Source organism: Lytechinus variegatus, chromosome 7 (assembly GCF_018143015.1).
Source record: "Lytechinus variegatus isolate NC3 chromosome 7, Lvar_3.0, whole genome shotgun sequence".
Classification (NCBI taxonomy): Eukaryota; Metazoa; Echinodermata; class Echinoidea; order Temnopleuroida; family Toxopneustidae; genus Lytechinus; species Lytechinus variegatus.
Window position 1 is genome coordinate 21,322,099 of NC_054746.1, and position 14,339 is coordinate 21,336,437.

The window sequence follows — 14,339 nt, forward strand, 5'->3', positions numbered from 1 at the left end:
ATGTGTTGGAATTAAGGGCCTAATTGTATAGATTGTAATATCTGCATTTCCTCATCACTTCACATTATAATCTTTGTCTTTCATTTCCATGTAGATGGCACCATTTGACAAGCGAGACCAGGCAGATAAAAAGCGACAAGAGTTTGCTATTGGTAATAGTGATCACCTGACTCTGTTAAGGGCTTACAAGGTAAGAGAAACTCCTAGAGTTTCATTGCATCATCTGACAATGCTATGGTAATTTGAACTTTAGGGTCTGATGCATAATGGTTACCTTGGGTTTAATTTACTACCAATGATTATTTCATGTTATCCTAGAAGTTACCATAAGTATGATTTTTGCAACAGGTTTTGGGGGGCTGTTTCCCAAACAGCCAAGTGTGTCCTTATGCACTGGTTGTCCCCGACCATTTGCCATACAGCAAAAGGTAGGGGACGGGACTAGAGCCATGTGAGGCGTAGTAATAGACAAAGTTTTGTATAAAAAATGTAAAAGTAAGAGAGTTTGACTTACCAGTCTTTCCCCTCCAACCAAACGTTGATCTTCCTTCCGTCGTTCTTGTATTTTTTCCTGGAAATAACGATATATTGTCATTTACTGCAAGACTCCTTCACATATCGTCGGAATGTGTCAGGAAATTTTCCTTGATTGTCAGTAGCGCATAGACTTCTACGTAAGATCGTATCTCTGTGACGTAGGATGTAACACGCCCTCTTGTGCTCAATGAAAGAAAGCTAACAGAAGCGACCACACCACTGACATAGCTACAGAGCTGTATAAAAATGTTTCTCTCCACAAATATCTGTTTCCGGTGATGATTCTATTTCGAGTCTCCATATCCAGCGATAGTAGTCTCTTTCTCCCCTGACACACAATATTTTTTTAATTATTTTATACACGAGAATAATAGTTGTAGCGCCATCACCTTAGTTTATTCTATAATTATTCTATAATGAACTGCATCTTGTCGTATGGTGAAAGGAAATATGATGCCTTTTTTTTGGGGGGGGTTATTGCTTCTTCTCTCGATCCCTCTCTATTTGTTAATTACTATCATTGTAAAGGATAATTATTAATGTTATTATTTTGGTTATCTTTTTTTTCAAATTGTTTTTAAATATTCATTTTCATTATATTGAATATGTATTGTTACTTTGATTATATTGAAAAAATAAATTGTTGAACGGAAGGAAATAAATAAATGTAAATCTAAGAGTGAAATATGAAAAGAATGAAAGGGGCAAGGAACTCAATACAAAGTTATGAAACAGAACATAATTACAAAGTTATGAAACAGAACATAATAATAATAATCATTGTGGCCCAGTGGATTAGTCTTCGGACTTTGAAACAGAGGGTCGTGGGTTCGAATCCCAGCCATGGCGTAATTTCCTTCAGCAAGAAATTTCTCCACACTGTGCTGCACTCAACCCAGGTGAGATGAATGGGTACCCGGTAGGAAGAAATTCCTTGAATGCTTTGAGCGCCTAGGCAATCCAGCTAAAGCCGGGGTAATAATAATAGCAGGGCCCGCTGGGAGAACAGTTTTCGGAACTGAAGCGGCTTCCCTGGGTAAATATACCTATATTATTATTATTATTATTACATAATGATAATTACGTTCCAATTAGTTTTAATGAGTTTATTTCATTTATCCAAGATGGGGAGCACATCAGTCTCGTGCCCACCCCTCGAAAGCCATAGAACAGATTTTGCATCCATTTTTTGTGATAATTTGTCTACCTTTTTTTCATTTGATTTTAATCCTTTGGTTTGATTTGAAATCAATTAAATTAACTTAAAACTTCCCTCCCCTTGAAAATTTGGAGTCTACCACTAAATAGCCTTCTTGGTAAGAGATTTTTAACCTTATTTATTTATTAAGGAAAATCCTTTTGGTTTGGATTTTAAATCAATGAAAACAAACTTGAAACTTCATACTGTATAGCGAGGAGCTCTTATGAAAATTATGAAATTATTCGTTGCATAAATCTTCTTCATGTAGGAGAGGGGGGGGGGGGCGGGGCTTGTTATTTTTTTCTGTAAAAGAAACTGCCCCTTCCCCCTTTCAAAAACCCTGGACTCACCCCAGATTAGACCCACAGTAAAGTTCGTTATTCCGAAGTTCTGTCACATTTATAATTCGGAAATTAATGCCTAACGGTGTTAAAAGTATTTTTCTATCCTCAAGTTCAAAATCAGAAAAGAAAAAGAGGCTTCTTCATCAAGAGACCCATAACAGAAAATGAACTAAATCGAAACAACTGAATTTCTCCTTTATTTTTTTATTTCATACAAGGGGAATTTTCGAAGTTTTTAAGCAAAAGATCTTAACTGGTATATAGCTCACAAAACTGCATGCCACCTCTCACTTCTCTACTAATAATCTTTGAATAATTCAAAATTTATATGTTAGACTTCACCTCTTCGCTCACCTCTCCAGCCCCCTTACCCCCTCTCCGTACCTTTCTCTCTCCCCCTCTCCTTTTCTCGCTTCATACAATTTATCTCACTTCAGCGACAAATCCTTTCTCTCGTTGCGTCATCTTCACTTCCTTGTTTCAGTTTTCAATATTATAACAAGAGACTTTTTGAATGATTACAAGTATAATCTAGAACACTAATACAAACTGTCATTATCATAATGATGAACTTTATTTTAAAGTCATAAATCGTAATTATGATTACTTTTATAGACACAGAGATATGTATTGCTATATCATTCTTGTAAAAAATGTTCTAAGGTAGAATTAAATCACAAAATAAACTTAATATCAGTTTTGTCATGTTTATGTCTTAGTTCGCCGTCTGCATTAATAACATGATATTTATTTACTTAAAGTCTTTGGAGCAGACATCAGCAGAAAGTAAATTTTGTGATTCCAATTTAAAACAGCGATATAAAATGACCGCCATGTTATATCACACATAAGTTTTGTTTAGCTGAATATTTGAAAATAATATAATGCACCGATACAAAACAAATGAAATAGGTCTCATTTATTTATTCATTTCTTCCTTTATATCTACTGCAATTAATAAAAAAAAAGTTAAAAACCGCTGTAAAAAAGTCCATTGGAAAACTTTTTGTTTTTTTAGGTGACACATGATGAGCATAAAGAGAAAATTAATCAATCGTTATCCAATATTCTTCAACAGTCATAATATACCGTAAAATTGTATTTTATTGATGGTATGTTTTGCTGAAAATACGAAATAATAAACAAGCAAATGTTAGAAACGACCAAACTGTTTAAAGGTCGATTTGGGATTTGAAAACAATTATGAAACGTTTGTTTCACGTGATATAGAAACAATTTCTTTGAAAATCGACTCACAACGGATTCACTGAGCCTTAACTTCACTGGCGTAAATCACGAGGGATATAATATTTACACGTACTGCCAAGGAACATAACATGTTGTTATCATATGAATGGTGTTTTGTCATATCGTCGCATGGTGGTTTGGACAACTCACTGCTTCAATTCTAATAGTAAGGGGCGTCAATTTGCGCCATCTTGGCTTCTTTATCAAACTGCTTACTTAATTTCACCAATGTCTTTTTCATGGCGCACGCTTCATCCGATGAGAGCTGCTTCCCAACTGCTTTTATCTTAACAGAGGTCATTTTTCTTCCCTTTTTTTCTTTGAAGAGGTAGCCGTACCTCGACTGGAATTCAATTACATCCTCTTTATACCTCGAAAATCTTGGGCTCGGTTTTCGGGATTTTGTTTTTTCTCCAAGACAAACATCTTCGGCAAACTCTTCCTCCATCCGGGCTCCTAGGCATCCGGCGAGTTTGCCTGCCCTTTTCAGACTTTTATGGGTCTGATTCCCTTTCAACTGTCGCACGGAATCTGTAAAGTGGAATAAAATTTCATTTTAGACAATTAGGATGAAAGGCCGTTGTTAGAAATGTGGTCACTTGAAGCTCTCTTACAGGTCTATGTCCCGATTTGACAGGTCTCATGTTGCACATGTATGTAAACGCCATCGGAAAGCTCTTCCAGATTTTTGTTAAATTGGCATTCACGAAAAACATTTGGGGGGTCTTGCTTCTTTTCTTTTTGTGCCAGCATATTACCCCCTTATCCATCAAAACACAGATGAAACCCAAAATAATTGTTCTGCCTGTCCTTAAAAGAAAAATTCATCCCAACAAAGAGTTGATTTGAATAAAAAGAGACACATTCAACAGACATAACAATGAAAATAACATCAACAGCGGATGTAAAATAACAAAGCTATGACAGATAATAAGGTATGGCATTTTTAAGTTTCGTTTCATTTCACAAAATAGTACTATGCACATCCCGGTCGGTACGCAAATGAGGGAACTGATGGCATCGCTCACTCACTATTTTTTTTGTATCTTATTACATAAAACTATATTTCTCCCTGAACTTGTGGAATTACCATTGTCTAACATTAATTTATTATGGTTAAGTCAAATTGGTCCGTATAGTCAAATCTGTAAAAATAGAAATATTGCACGATTCAAACAAGAAAAAAAAGTGAATGAGGGACATCATCGATTCTCTCATTTGCATGTGACTAAATTGTGCATGCAACTATTTGTAAAAATGATACAAAAATCTTATTTTATATCCGATTTGGATGACATTTTCCAATCTTTCTCTATGGATCTAAGTAAACATTTTCCTTCAGTGGACTTGACCTTTAAGAAGTTTCCGAGGTCATATACTGGGCTATCGACGCTGATAAAATAAAACTATTGGTATGGTAGTAAGGCTGATATATTTTCTGAACATTTCTAAATAAATGTTATCACGTCGAAATCTCTATTGAATACTTTTATCATTCATGTTTTCTGGATAAACTAATCGCTGAATTTCTTGCTAATTGCAGATTAAAAATATGCTATCAATAAAATAAGTTAATGTCTGACTGAAAACTTATTCTTCGTGGCATATAATACTTTTTCGTCATCGGAACCTTTATCTGCTTTTTATTTGTGAAGAAATTGGGCAATGTATAATTGTACAACAGCACTGTATGCTACCGAGAACGAGGTTATATTATAACCTCATTCGTAGGATGAGTGTCCTTATGCTTTGCATTGCCTTCAATGTGCAGGTGATAGAAAAATACAAATAAACTCACCTGCCATTGAGTACTTGATACAGAAATGAGTCCTCCAAATGACAAAGGATTTCGGTGATATAGAATCATATGATATTCAAATTCCATCCAGAGCCTGATGGCATGGTGTCCATTATGAAGAGAAGTGCAAAATATATTTTAAGATACAGAATATGGAGGTGGTGCTGCAGTGATGACTGCACCTGCAAGAACTTGACAAAATTTGTTGTGGTGAAGGTGAGTGAAGTGTTCTCCAAACACAATATTGAACTCCCACTTGGAAAACACAACTGATGCATATTTATAGATAGAAATCTACAGGATGCAACTAAATGATGGTTCACCTGATGATAGTATGACTGTCGAAAATAAAATGTGTAGTAATCCATTAATCATTCAAACCTTGCTGAGTTAAGAGCAAATGAGGATGGCTCTTAGAAATCGTACATGTCCTCACTAGGTATAAACTTTCTACTGAGTGCAGTGAAGTATGGTTATTAATAATGAGGTTTCTCTCATACTTCATCCTAACTGGCTGGCTGTTGCTTAGTGACGAAAACATCCAGGAGCACAAGCAGAAGAAATAGAAGTTGAGCATTCTTTTGGTATATAAATGTGCATGAATGAAAGGAATTCTTGGCAGCTACTTAACAGTGAAGTCTAGACCAGTGATGGCACAAAAGAATCAAGTTGAATAGAACAAAAGCATTAGATTGGGATCACCTGTCATGGCATGATAAGAAATTGAAAAAAAGTGGTGAATAAGCTCTGATCAAAGGTTTAATGGTTAAAAAAATACAGCTATCTGCTACAATTTATTTTGAAATAATCCAAGTATAATACTTTTCATTGAAGTTTTTAATTGTCAATAATTTTTACATTGAAATATGTTACAAATATGCTTGTGAAGGGGGGTAATTGACTCTAATATTATTTTTTTCATGCCTACTTTGATTATTAGTGAAAGATTTTATTTCAATGGACCTTACTTTCAAATATCATTCTTGTTTCAGGGCTGGACCACAGCAGTTGAAAGAAGCAACTACTTCAGCTACAGATTCTGTCACGAGAACTTTCTTTCAGTCAAAACTCTGCAGGTAATTTCAGAACAAATCTTTAATCAATTTGTTTATGCCACAACAACCATCTCTCTTGAGTCTGATAGCAATAAATTTAAATTTATATTCCTTGGGGTCACCTACCCTGAACAAGGGATTTCATATGAGCTTCACCAAATCTCCCAATTGTTTTGTTGGGATATGACCTATATTAATGTGTAATAGACATAATAAATGATCCACACTCATCCTATTCATTTGATGGAAACATAAAATAAGACTCTTCAAAATACCATTGGATTTGTAGAATTTATGATTTAAGGGCCTGGAAAAGATAGACTATTGAATATTTCGTTTGTTCAAGTCACAAATTCTTATGACAACTTTAAACTTCAAATTAATGACAGATTGCAAAAGCAGAGAGAGAGTGAGGAATCCTGCCAAAATCTTGCAACATTAGGTAACAAACTAACAGACGAAATCACAATTGTCAATTTGGCTCATTTTGTGCAGATGATTGCCAGCATGAAGCATCAGTTTGCAGAGCTCCTTGGAAGCATTGGTTTCGTTGGCCTTGATATGACTGGACGTCAGATGGACAGGAAGTCGAATGGTTACGGAGATATGATCATCAAGGCATGTGACCCTCAGGTAAACAAAGACACAACCTGTCGCATTAGAGTACTATCGCTTTTATCAGCAAATTTTCATGCATGGTATTAGTGCACAAAGAACCTTAGCAGCACTTCATTCTGCAGCTCAGTGCTGACACTTCGGTTGAAGCCAATGGCATTGATGTGGTGATGAGATGACAAAATATTAAGTGTAGTTGGAATGATAGTGACTGATTCAGTTGATGTTTAAGGTTTTGAAATAGGGTTGTATGATATTGTGATAATCGGGCGTGGGCCGACTATTCTACACAAATGATGTTGGCCTTGAAATGGTATGGTATCATATGGGCAGGATCCGCCACTGGGGATAATGATAATAGGCATTTCTATAACACCTTGTAAATTAAGAAATATACTTTTCTGAGGTACAAAGTAGTTTTATTGCCCCAGCATGTCCAAAGACTGTCATTATTTCTTAGAGAAGAAAGGATACATACAAGTGAGGGAGTTGAATTTAAGGATTTTTTTTTTTGACTTAAAACTATAGAATCTGATGCACCCTTTAATAGATATACATTTTACTAATGCTTTATTTCTGACAGATCAATGTGAATGCCAGCAATGACCGGCTGGTCGTAGCAGTTCTTTGTGCTGCCCTCTATCCTAATGTAGTCCAGGTCCTGACCCCAGAGGCCAAATACACCCAGTCCAGTGCAGGAGCTGTTCCTATGAATCCAAAGGCCCAGGAACTCAAATTCAAGACCAAAGATGATGGATATGTAAGATATGCCTGTAATCAGTTTCCCTCAAGACCATTAGATCATAGATCTTACATAGATCTTACCCGATCTTACACAGGCTGTGTGGTCCAGTGGTTAGAGCGTTGGACTCATAATCGCAAGTTTGTGAGTTCGAATCCCAACTCTGCCATTGTCTCCACTTTGAAAAAAAGGCCCGAGAGTGATATCTGTCGTTTATAACATCAGCCACTATGACTGATAAACCTAGACGTAAAATTTTCATAGGATATAGGTTATAAACCAGCTTGGCGTTTACCAGCAAAATGCTGTCCTGCCAAGTTCCTACGGGAGTTACCAGAAACATAGCCTTTAGATCTCATCAGTTATTAGTTGTCAGAGAGCTCATGAGGCTTCAAGCTGTGTTTTTGCTTTGAACCTGGGCTATTGCTCAAGTTCAGAACTGAATTAAACTGAAAATAAAATAAAATGAACTTGAATATACAAATAAAGGGACACTGTTGATTTGTTTTTACAGGTGAGTGTCCATCCAAAGTCTGTCAACTTTCAAGTGAGATACTTTGAGAGCCCATATCTTGTCTTCTTGGAGAAAATCAAAACATCAAAGGTATGAATTTCATAATAATTTGAAATATGCTTCATTAGTTGAGTAAAATGTGCAAGGCTGTTATTAGGCTGAAATGTACATTACTTTGAATATATTCAGTTGTATTGTTGAAAATTCCTATAAGTCTTGATTTTTAGGGGAGAGGGGCTGCATGATTTTGTATTGGATTGCCAAAGGATATATTTTTACACATGATTTACAGATGATTGTCACCTATTCAATCTATTCATGGCAAATTTTGGAAGATATATTAATATTAAATATTTATAGATCCTTAATTCCTGCAGTCATCCTGATTTGCATTTTAGAAAAACTTTATTCATGGGGGCATTTTCGGACTATCAGCTATTTTTCCCTCTTGAATAAGATGTCTTATTCACTTTTCTGTACTCTAGAGCATGTCAAAAGATAAATGATAATTACCTATGATGATCGCAAGCATAGATCCAGTGTTTGCGTCTGGAAACTGGATGGTTATCATTGGCAAAAATTCATTTCATATATTGTATTGCACAGATAATGGCTACCAACTGGCTTGGCTCTATTTTTCTTATCTAGGTATACATACGAGATTGCAGCATGGTGTCTGTCTACCCGTTGCTCCTGTTTGGGGGATGCGAACTCAACATTGACCTCAAGGGAGGAGAGTTCATCATATCACTTGACAATGGATGGATTCAGTTCCGGGTCAAGTCTATTGAGGTGAGCTTGAAATGTAATTCGTAAATCTATCTTTATCCAGCACTCACCAACAGTATAACTGTGGCCTGTTGCATAAAGAGTTCAGTGACAAAATTATAAATCTAATGTGATTTGATTATTAATCAATCATAAGTGTGCATATGGAAATGCTGCATTTTGAACAATAAAGCATTATGCCAGATTTATTAAGTGTCCCCCCATTCTGCATTTGAGACTGCCATATCTACTTGTCTCATTTCAGTCTTACTCATTTTTCTTCAACATAGGTTGGTGAGCTGATGAGAGAGCTTCGGAGAGAACTTGATCAGCTCCTGGCCGATAAGATTCAACAACCTGATATGGATCTAGGAACTTGCCCAAGAGGAAGCCGAATAATTGCAGCTATCGTTCAACTCATCAGCACACAATGAGGATATGTCCCTATCAAAACAAAATTCAATAAGCTGATATGGATACAGGGATTGCCCTAGAAGAAGCCAGATAATTGCAGGTATTTTTCATCTCGTCAACACACAGTGAGTCCCCATATAGCATAAGATCAAACAACCTTTTATTGATCTAGGAAACTGCTCTTGAGAAATTGGATCATAGCAGCACTTGTTCAACTCGTCAAAACACAGTGAGGATATGTCCCTATTGCATAAAATCAGACATCCTGATATATATCTAAGAACTTTCCCTCGAGGAAGCCGGATCAGAGCAGCTATAGTTCAACTCATCAGCACACAGTGAAGGATATGTCCTCATCGCATAAGATCAAACAACCTTATATGGATATAGGTAATTGCCCTAGAAGAAGCAGAATAATTGCAGCTGTTGTTCAACTCATCAGCACACAAGAAGGATATGTCCTCATGGCATAAGAACAAACAACCTGACATGGATCTAAGAACTTGCCCCAGAAGAAGCTACATCATAGAAGCTATTGTTCAACAATTTCAACTCCTCAGCACAAAGAAGAGATATGTCCTCATTGCATTAGAACAAACAACCTGATATGGATCTAGGAACTTGCCTTAGAAGAACAACTTCAACTCATTAGTGCACAGTAGGGATACGTCCAAATCACGCCAACAGTACATACTTATATCATCAATTCCATGGATTTATGGATTGTAAACTTTCAAACTGTATTGCATGTATTAGTAAATCATGTTAAATGGATAACTTTTATAGGCAAAAGATATTGTAGTATGCCTAGCAATTTGAGTGTGGGAACCCTTGTTATATGCTCCCCAGGGAGTGGAAAAGTGTGTAGATATTGTGCGGCAAGCCAAAATCTGATGTTCACCTTTAAGAGGACTTTGTGGAGGAAAGAGATCATGAAAGTTATTTAGAAACTATTTTAATTTTTGCTCCCTCCCAAATAATAATGAAGGAATAAAAAGACATTAATAATAGAATTTAAAAAATTGCAGCTTACAATGAATTCAATTTATAATATTTCAGATTTATATCTGCATGGGTCATGATGTTTGTGACCTGAATATTTCTATGAATGAAAATGATCACAAATCTGTTATTTATGCTGAGTAAACTGCTTGGAGAGTATTATGCCAAAGAATTAAGTATCATCTTGCACAAGTTGTGTCCGTTGTACCTTTATTTTGTTCAAAAGTTGTACTTAAATATATTGATGTTGAATATAATCATATATTTATTGTGGAAGGCTGGTGATTTTCAATCTCAGAGAAAATAGGTAAAGAGGTTTATGGTTTCATGATGTTGGTGAAGTCGTCCTGAAAAGTGAATGCTCTGAAGAGAATTGTCAGGGGCATGATGTTTCAAGCGGTACTGTAGGGATGTATTTGATAACTTTGTTCTCTGTTACAACAGATAAGTCAGGGGAACATCCATATTCAGATCTCCCATGTATGATAGCTTAACAAATGTTACATCTATGGCTTCACAGCATGTAGGATTTCAAAGCAGCTTTCTGATACCCCCCATGTTGTATTTTGATTTTTAAGTTTATTTTATCGATTCCTTATCCAAAATATAAAATATTACAAAGAAAATTAACATTTTTTTAAATGGCCAAACAAAGAGTTACATTGATAAAAGAACATTTGTTTTTTTAACATGAACAGAATGGCAAATTAAACAAAACAAAACATAGGAAAAAAAAACATTACTACTTGCTGTCGAAAACCTATTACTCTTGATCAAGTGTCATTTTGCAACGCATACATGTAAGTCATAAAATCAGGTACATATATATAGTTTATTGCAAACTAGATCACACCATTATGTAGTATACGCATAGAGTGAGGGATTGGTAATTGTATTGTGATTTGATTTGAGGCCATGCTTCTAATGTACAACTTGGATTTCAATTAATTTTATTTATTCCAGGAATACATATTTTACTGATATAGATTTTTTGGGGCACCAACAGGAACTTAAAGTTTTCTTCATCAGTGTATTTAAGGTAATCTGGTATTATGTCTGTAATCTTGTATATGCAGGGATTGAAAGACATTGGAAACAAAGATGCTGACAGTATTACAGCTTGAAGATGTGGCTAATGTGACTTTTGTTAGGGTACTTGGGCCCTGTAATATAAAAACATAATTATATTAGGTGTAACTCTTCCATGCCAAACTATGTGAAACAAGGTACATTTCATTTATCATATCTCTTTATGCTACAAGATTTTAATGTGCTTTTCAAGGCAAAAATTTCAGAATCAAGTGCCTTTGGGCCTACCATCTATGCATGCAGCCAATGTCAATATGTGTAGTCAGTATTGTTGAGGAACTGAAAGATGAAAAGGTTTATTGTGGCAAATTCAGTGTTTCGCATTATTGTTATTCTCAACGATTCTCACCTAGTACTTGGAAATACTTAAATACTCCATTTGATTATGAGCAGTATAAATATACAGTACAGGTATACTAGAAAAGCCAGTATTGCCATACTATTGCTGTTGGTTTGTGTAACAGTATATATATGCAGTACATGCTTGGCTGTGCAGTAGTTGTGGGTAGTATGTTTGTCAGTGCAATATTCATACATGCCAATTGTAATATGCTCAGCTTTCATATTAAGCACCTATTCAAAAAAATTTAGCTATTTTCAATTTTGCATATATAAGGATGTAATGCTTCTTTGAAATACAGACTTTGCAAAGTGCTCATTAATCATAATAATAAAAGCTGGATTTATTGAGCACTTTTTGCCTGATGATACAAAGTGCTGCTATTATTTTCCCTGCTTTAGCTTTGCTGCCATATAGGCTCTGAAGCATTAAAGGAATTTCCTCCTGGGTACCCATTCATCTCACCTGAATTGAGTTCAGCACAATGTGGGTAAATTTTGTGTTGAAGGAAAACATGTCATGGCTGGGAATCGAATCCACATCCCTCAGATTAACAGACGAGAATCATAACCACTAGACCACGATGCCCCACAAACCCTAAATCCTTGCAAAACATAAAAATAAAAACAGTAATCAGTTACAACAGTAATTAATCTTTCTTACATGACATTGATTTATGTACATGGAGTCAAAGACTTTAACTCTATGTACATAAATCAATGATGTCATGTAAGAAGGATTTTGTTATGTGGAAGTAGACTCTGGTATTGGGTCACAGGGCTACCTTCTAACTATGCTTCATGAATTTATTTGAAAAAGAATAGTGCTCAATATCATTTGAGTTACAAATATTTATAAAAAAAAAATTAAGGTGGGCTCACAATACCCCATGAAATTAATTTGATATTATTCAGGTCATGAAGCATTTACGTAATAGTTATCTTTTAAAGATCAAAATGCTTTGTGTCTTCCAAGATGAACGAGAAGATGTATATGCCAATGTGCCTTTTTCGTTAACATGCTTCATGAATTAAGGATAGATTATTGTGGTGCAATCTTCGCTAAATTGAAATTGATAAAATTTAGATAATTAATGAAACATAAACTTGTGGAATGTATAAGTCATGAAATAAAGGCATTAATTTATGCAAATAATTAAGGCGTGTGTATTCTTCAGTTTTGTTATGAGTGAGTACAGGCAAACACATTTTACATTGCTTGTTACCATCTACCAGAGATTTTCATATAATTTATAGGAAAATCTCTGATAGATGGTAATATAGCAATGTATAATGTATGGTATCCCAAAATACACCAATGAAATTCAAAGACCAGTTTAACAAAGACACATACTACACTTCCATCCCAACACTCAAAATTGATGTTACAGTTACTACTCAGTACCAAGACATCAGAGTATCCTTGTCACAACTACATCAATCTCCTGCTTCATAAAGATTCTTGACCATGGTAATTTGTCATTTTGGAAACTACAATGGGATCCTTGCTTTTAATTGGCTGTTCAACCCTTTTACCATGGTACATTAGAGACTGTAACTGCAAAGTTATTTTGAAGCAGGACTTATATATTATTCTTAACCGTGAGTTTGAAATCATAAATTTTTATTGACTACTGAATTCTTTCAGGTTTCATTCCCCACTCCTGTTCTGTTCTCAGGTATGGAAGAAAGAGGCCGTACCGAAACGGCCCTGCACGGCTAAACCCCCTCCCCTATGAAAAGGAAAGGGGGGAATTTAAAAAGGAAAGCCTCGGGGACCAAAACGGTTTTATGCTGCTGGCTCACCCTCTCAGGAATAAAGAGATTAACAAAGAATATAACTAAAGGAAAGTAGAATTAAACAAAGGAAGGATAAAGGGGAAGGGGAGGGAATTAAAGACTCAAAAGAAAGAGGTGGGTCTAGGCTTCCCTGAACAAAAAACAAGAAAAGAAAGAGAGAGAGGGAATCAAACTCCGACCCCTCTTCTGAGCTCAACGTCATTGGGTCAAACCAACTAGTCAAACCCACTCTTAGAAAAAATCTAGATCCGCCCCTCGATTAGATGCCGCTCAAAATATCCCGTTTTCACTCAGTATATGCGTTGCTCCACTATCTCTTTCAAGTTCATAGACATTTAGCTCAAACCACCAAATAACGCGCTAGAGCTCATGCTGTGATTCCAGCCAAATTGGCACGCTATTTGAGAGAAAAGCCCGTTCGGGCTAATTCATCGGATCGCTAATAGCGAGCCAATGCAGACTGTGCACCACCGCGTATGACCACGTCGCACTTTGTAAACAAAAGATAAATGCAGGCATGACATCACAGAGGTTTCACACAACTTTTAACCAATCAGGATGCTTGTAACACAAAAGGTCACGTTGGAATCGTTGAGCTGTTCATTTTTTTCAAAGATCAGGTGTCAAATATGTTTGGTTCATGTCGCGGGACACATCTGAATTGAGAATTATTAGTATACTCAACGCTTCTTATGTTAAAAGTATGTACGCGTCTCACGGGGGCCGGGGGGGGGGGGGTACAGTCCAGTATGTAGAAAGACGACGACGACGAAATTAATCATTTTGCGTTTGTTTTTCCAAAGATATTTTCTTCGTCTATCTTTCGCACAATGTGTGTGGCTCTGGTAAGCAATTAAACTACTACTCAAAAAG

The 14,339-nt window shown here is 35.8% G+C and overlaps 1 protein-coding gene across 2 annotated transcripts in view; it reads left to right on the plus strand.

The window, feature by feature from the left end:
• LOC121418725 (putative ATP-dependent RNA helicase DHX57) overlaps window positions 1-11,606 on the plus strand; it is a 29,080-nt gene extending 17,474 nt beyond the window's left edge. For both annotated transcript variants that reach the window (XM_041612800.1, XM_041612799.1), the window contains exons 20-26: window positions 95-190; window positions 6,121-6,204; window positions 6,679-6,816; window positions 7,382-7,558; window positions 8,055-8,144; window positions 8,703-8,846; window positions 9,113-11,606. In XM_041612800.1, coding sequence (XP_041468734.1) covers window positions 95-190; window positions 6,121-6,204; window positions 6,679-6,816; window positions 7,382-7,558; window positions 8,055-8,144; window positions 8,703-8,846; window positions 9,113-9,256 — 873 coding nt within the window. In that variant the 3' untranslated portion in view covers window positions 9,257-11,606. The remainder of the gene's footprint in view (window positions 1-94; window positions 191-6,120; window positions 6,205-6,678; window positions 6,817-7,381; window positions 7,559-8,054; window positions 8,145-8,702; window positions 8,847-9,112) is intronic.
• Window positions 11,607-14,339: the final 2,733 nt, after the last annotated feature.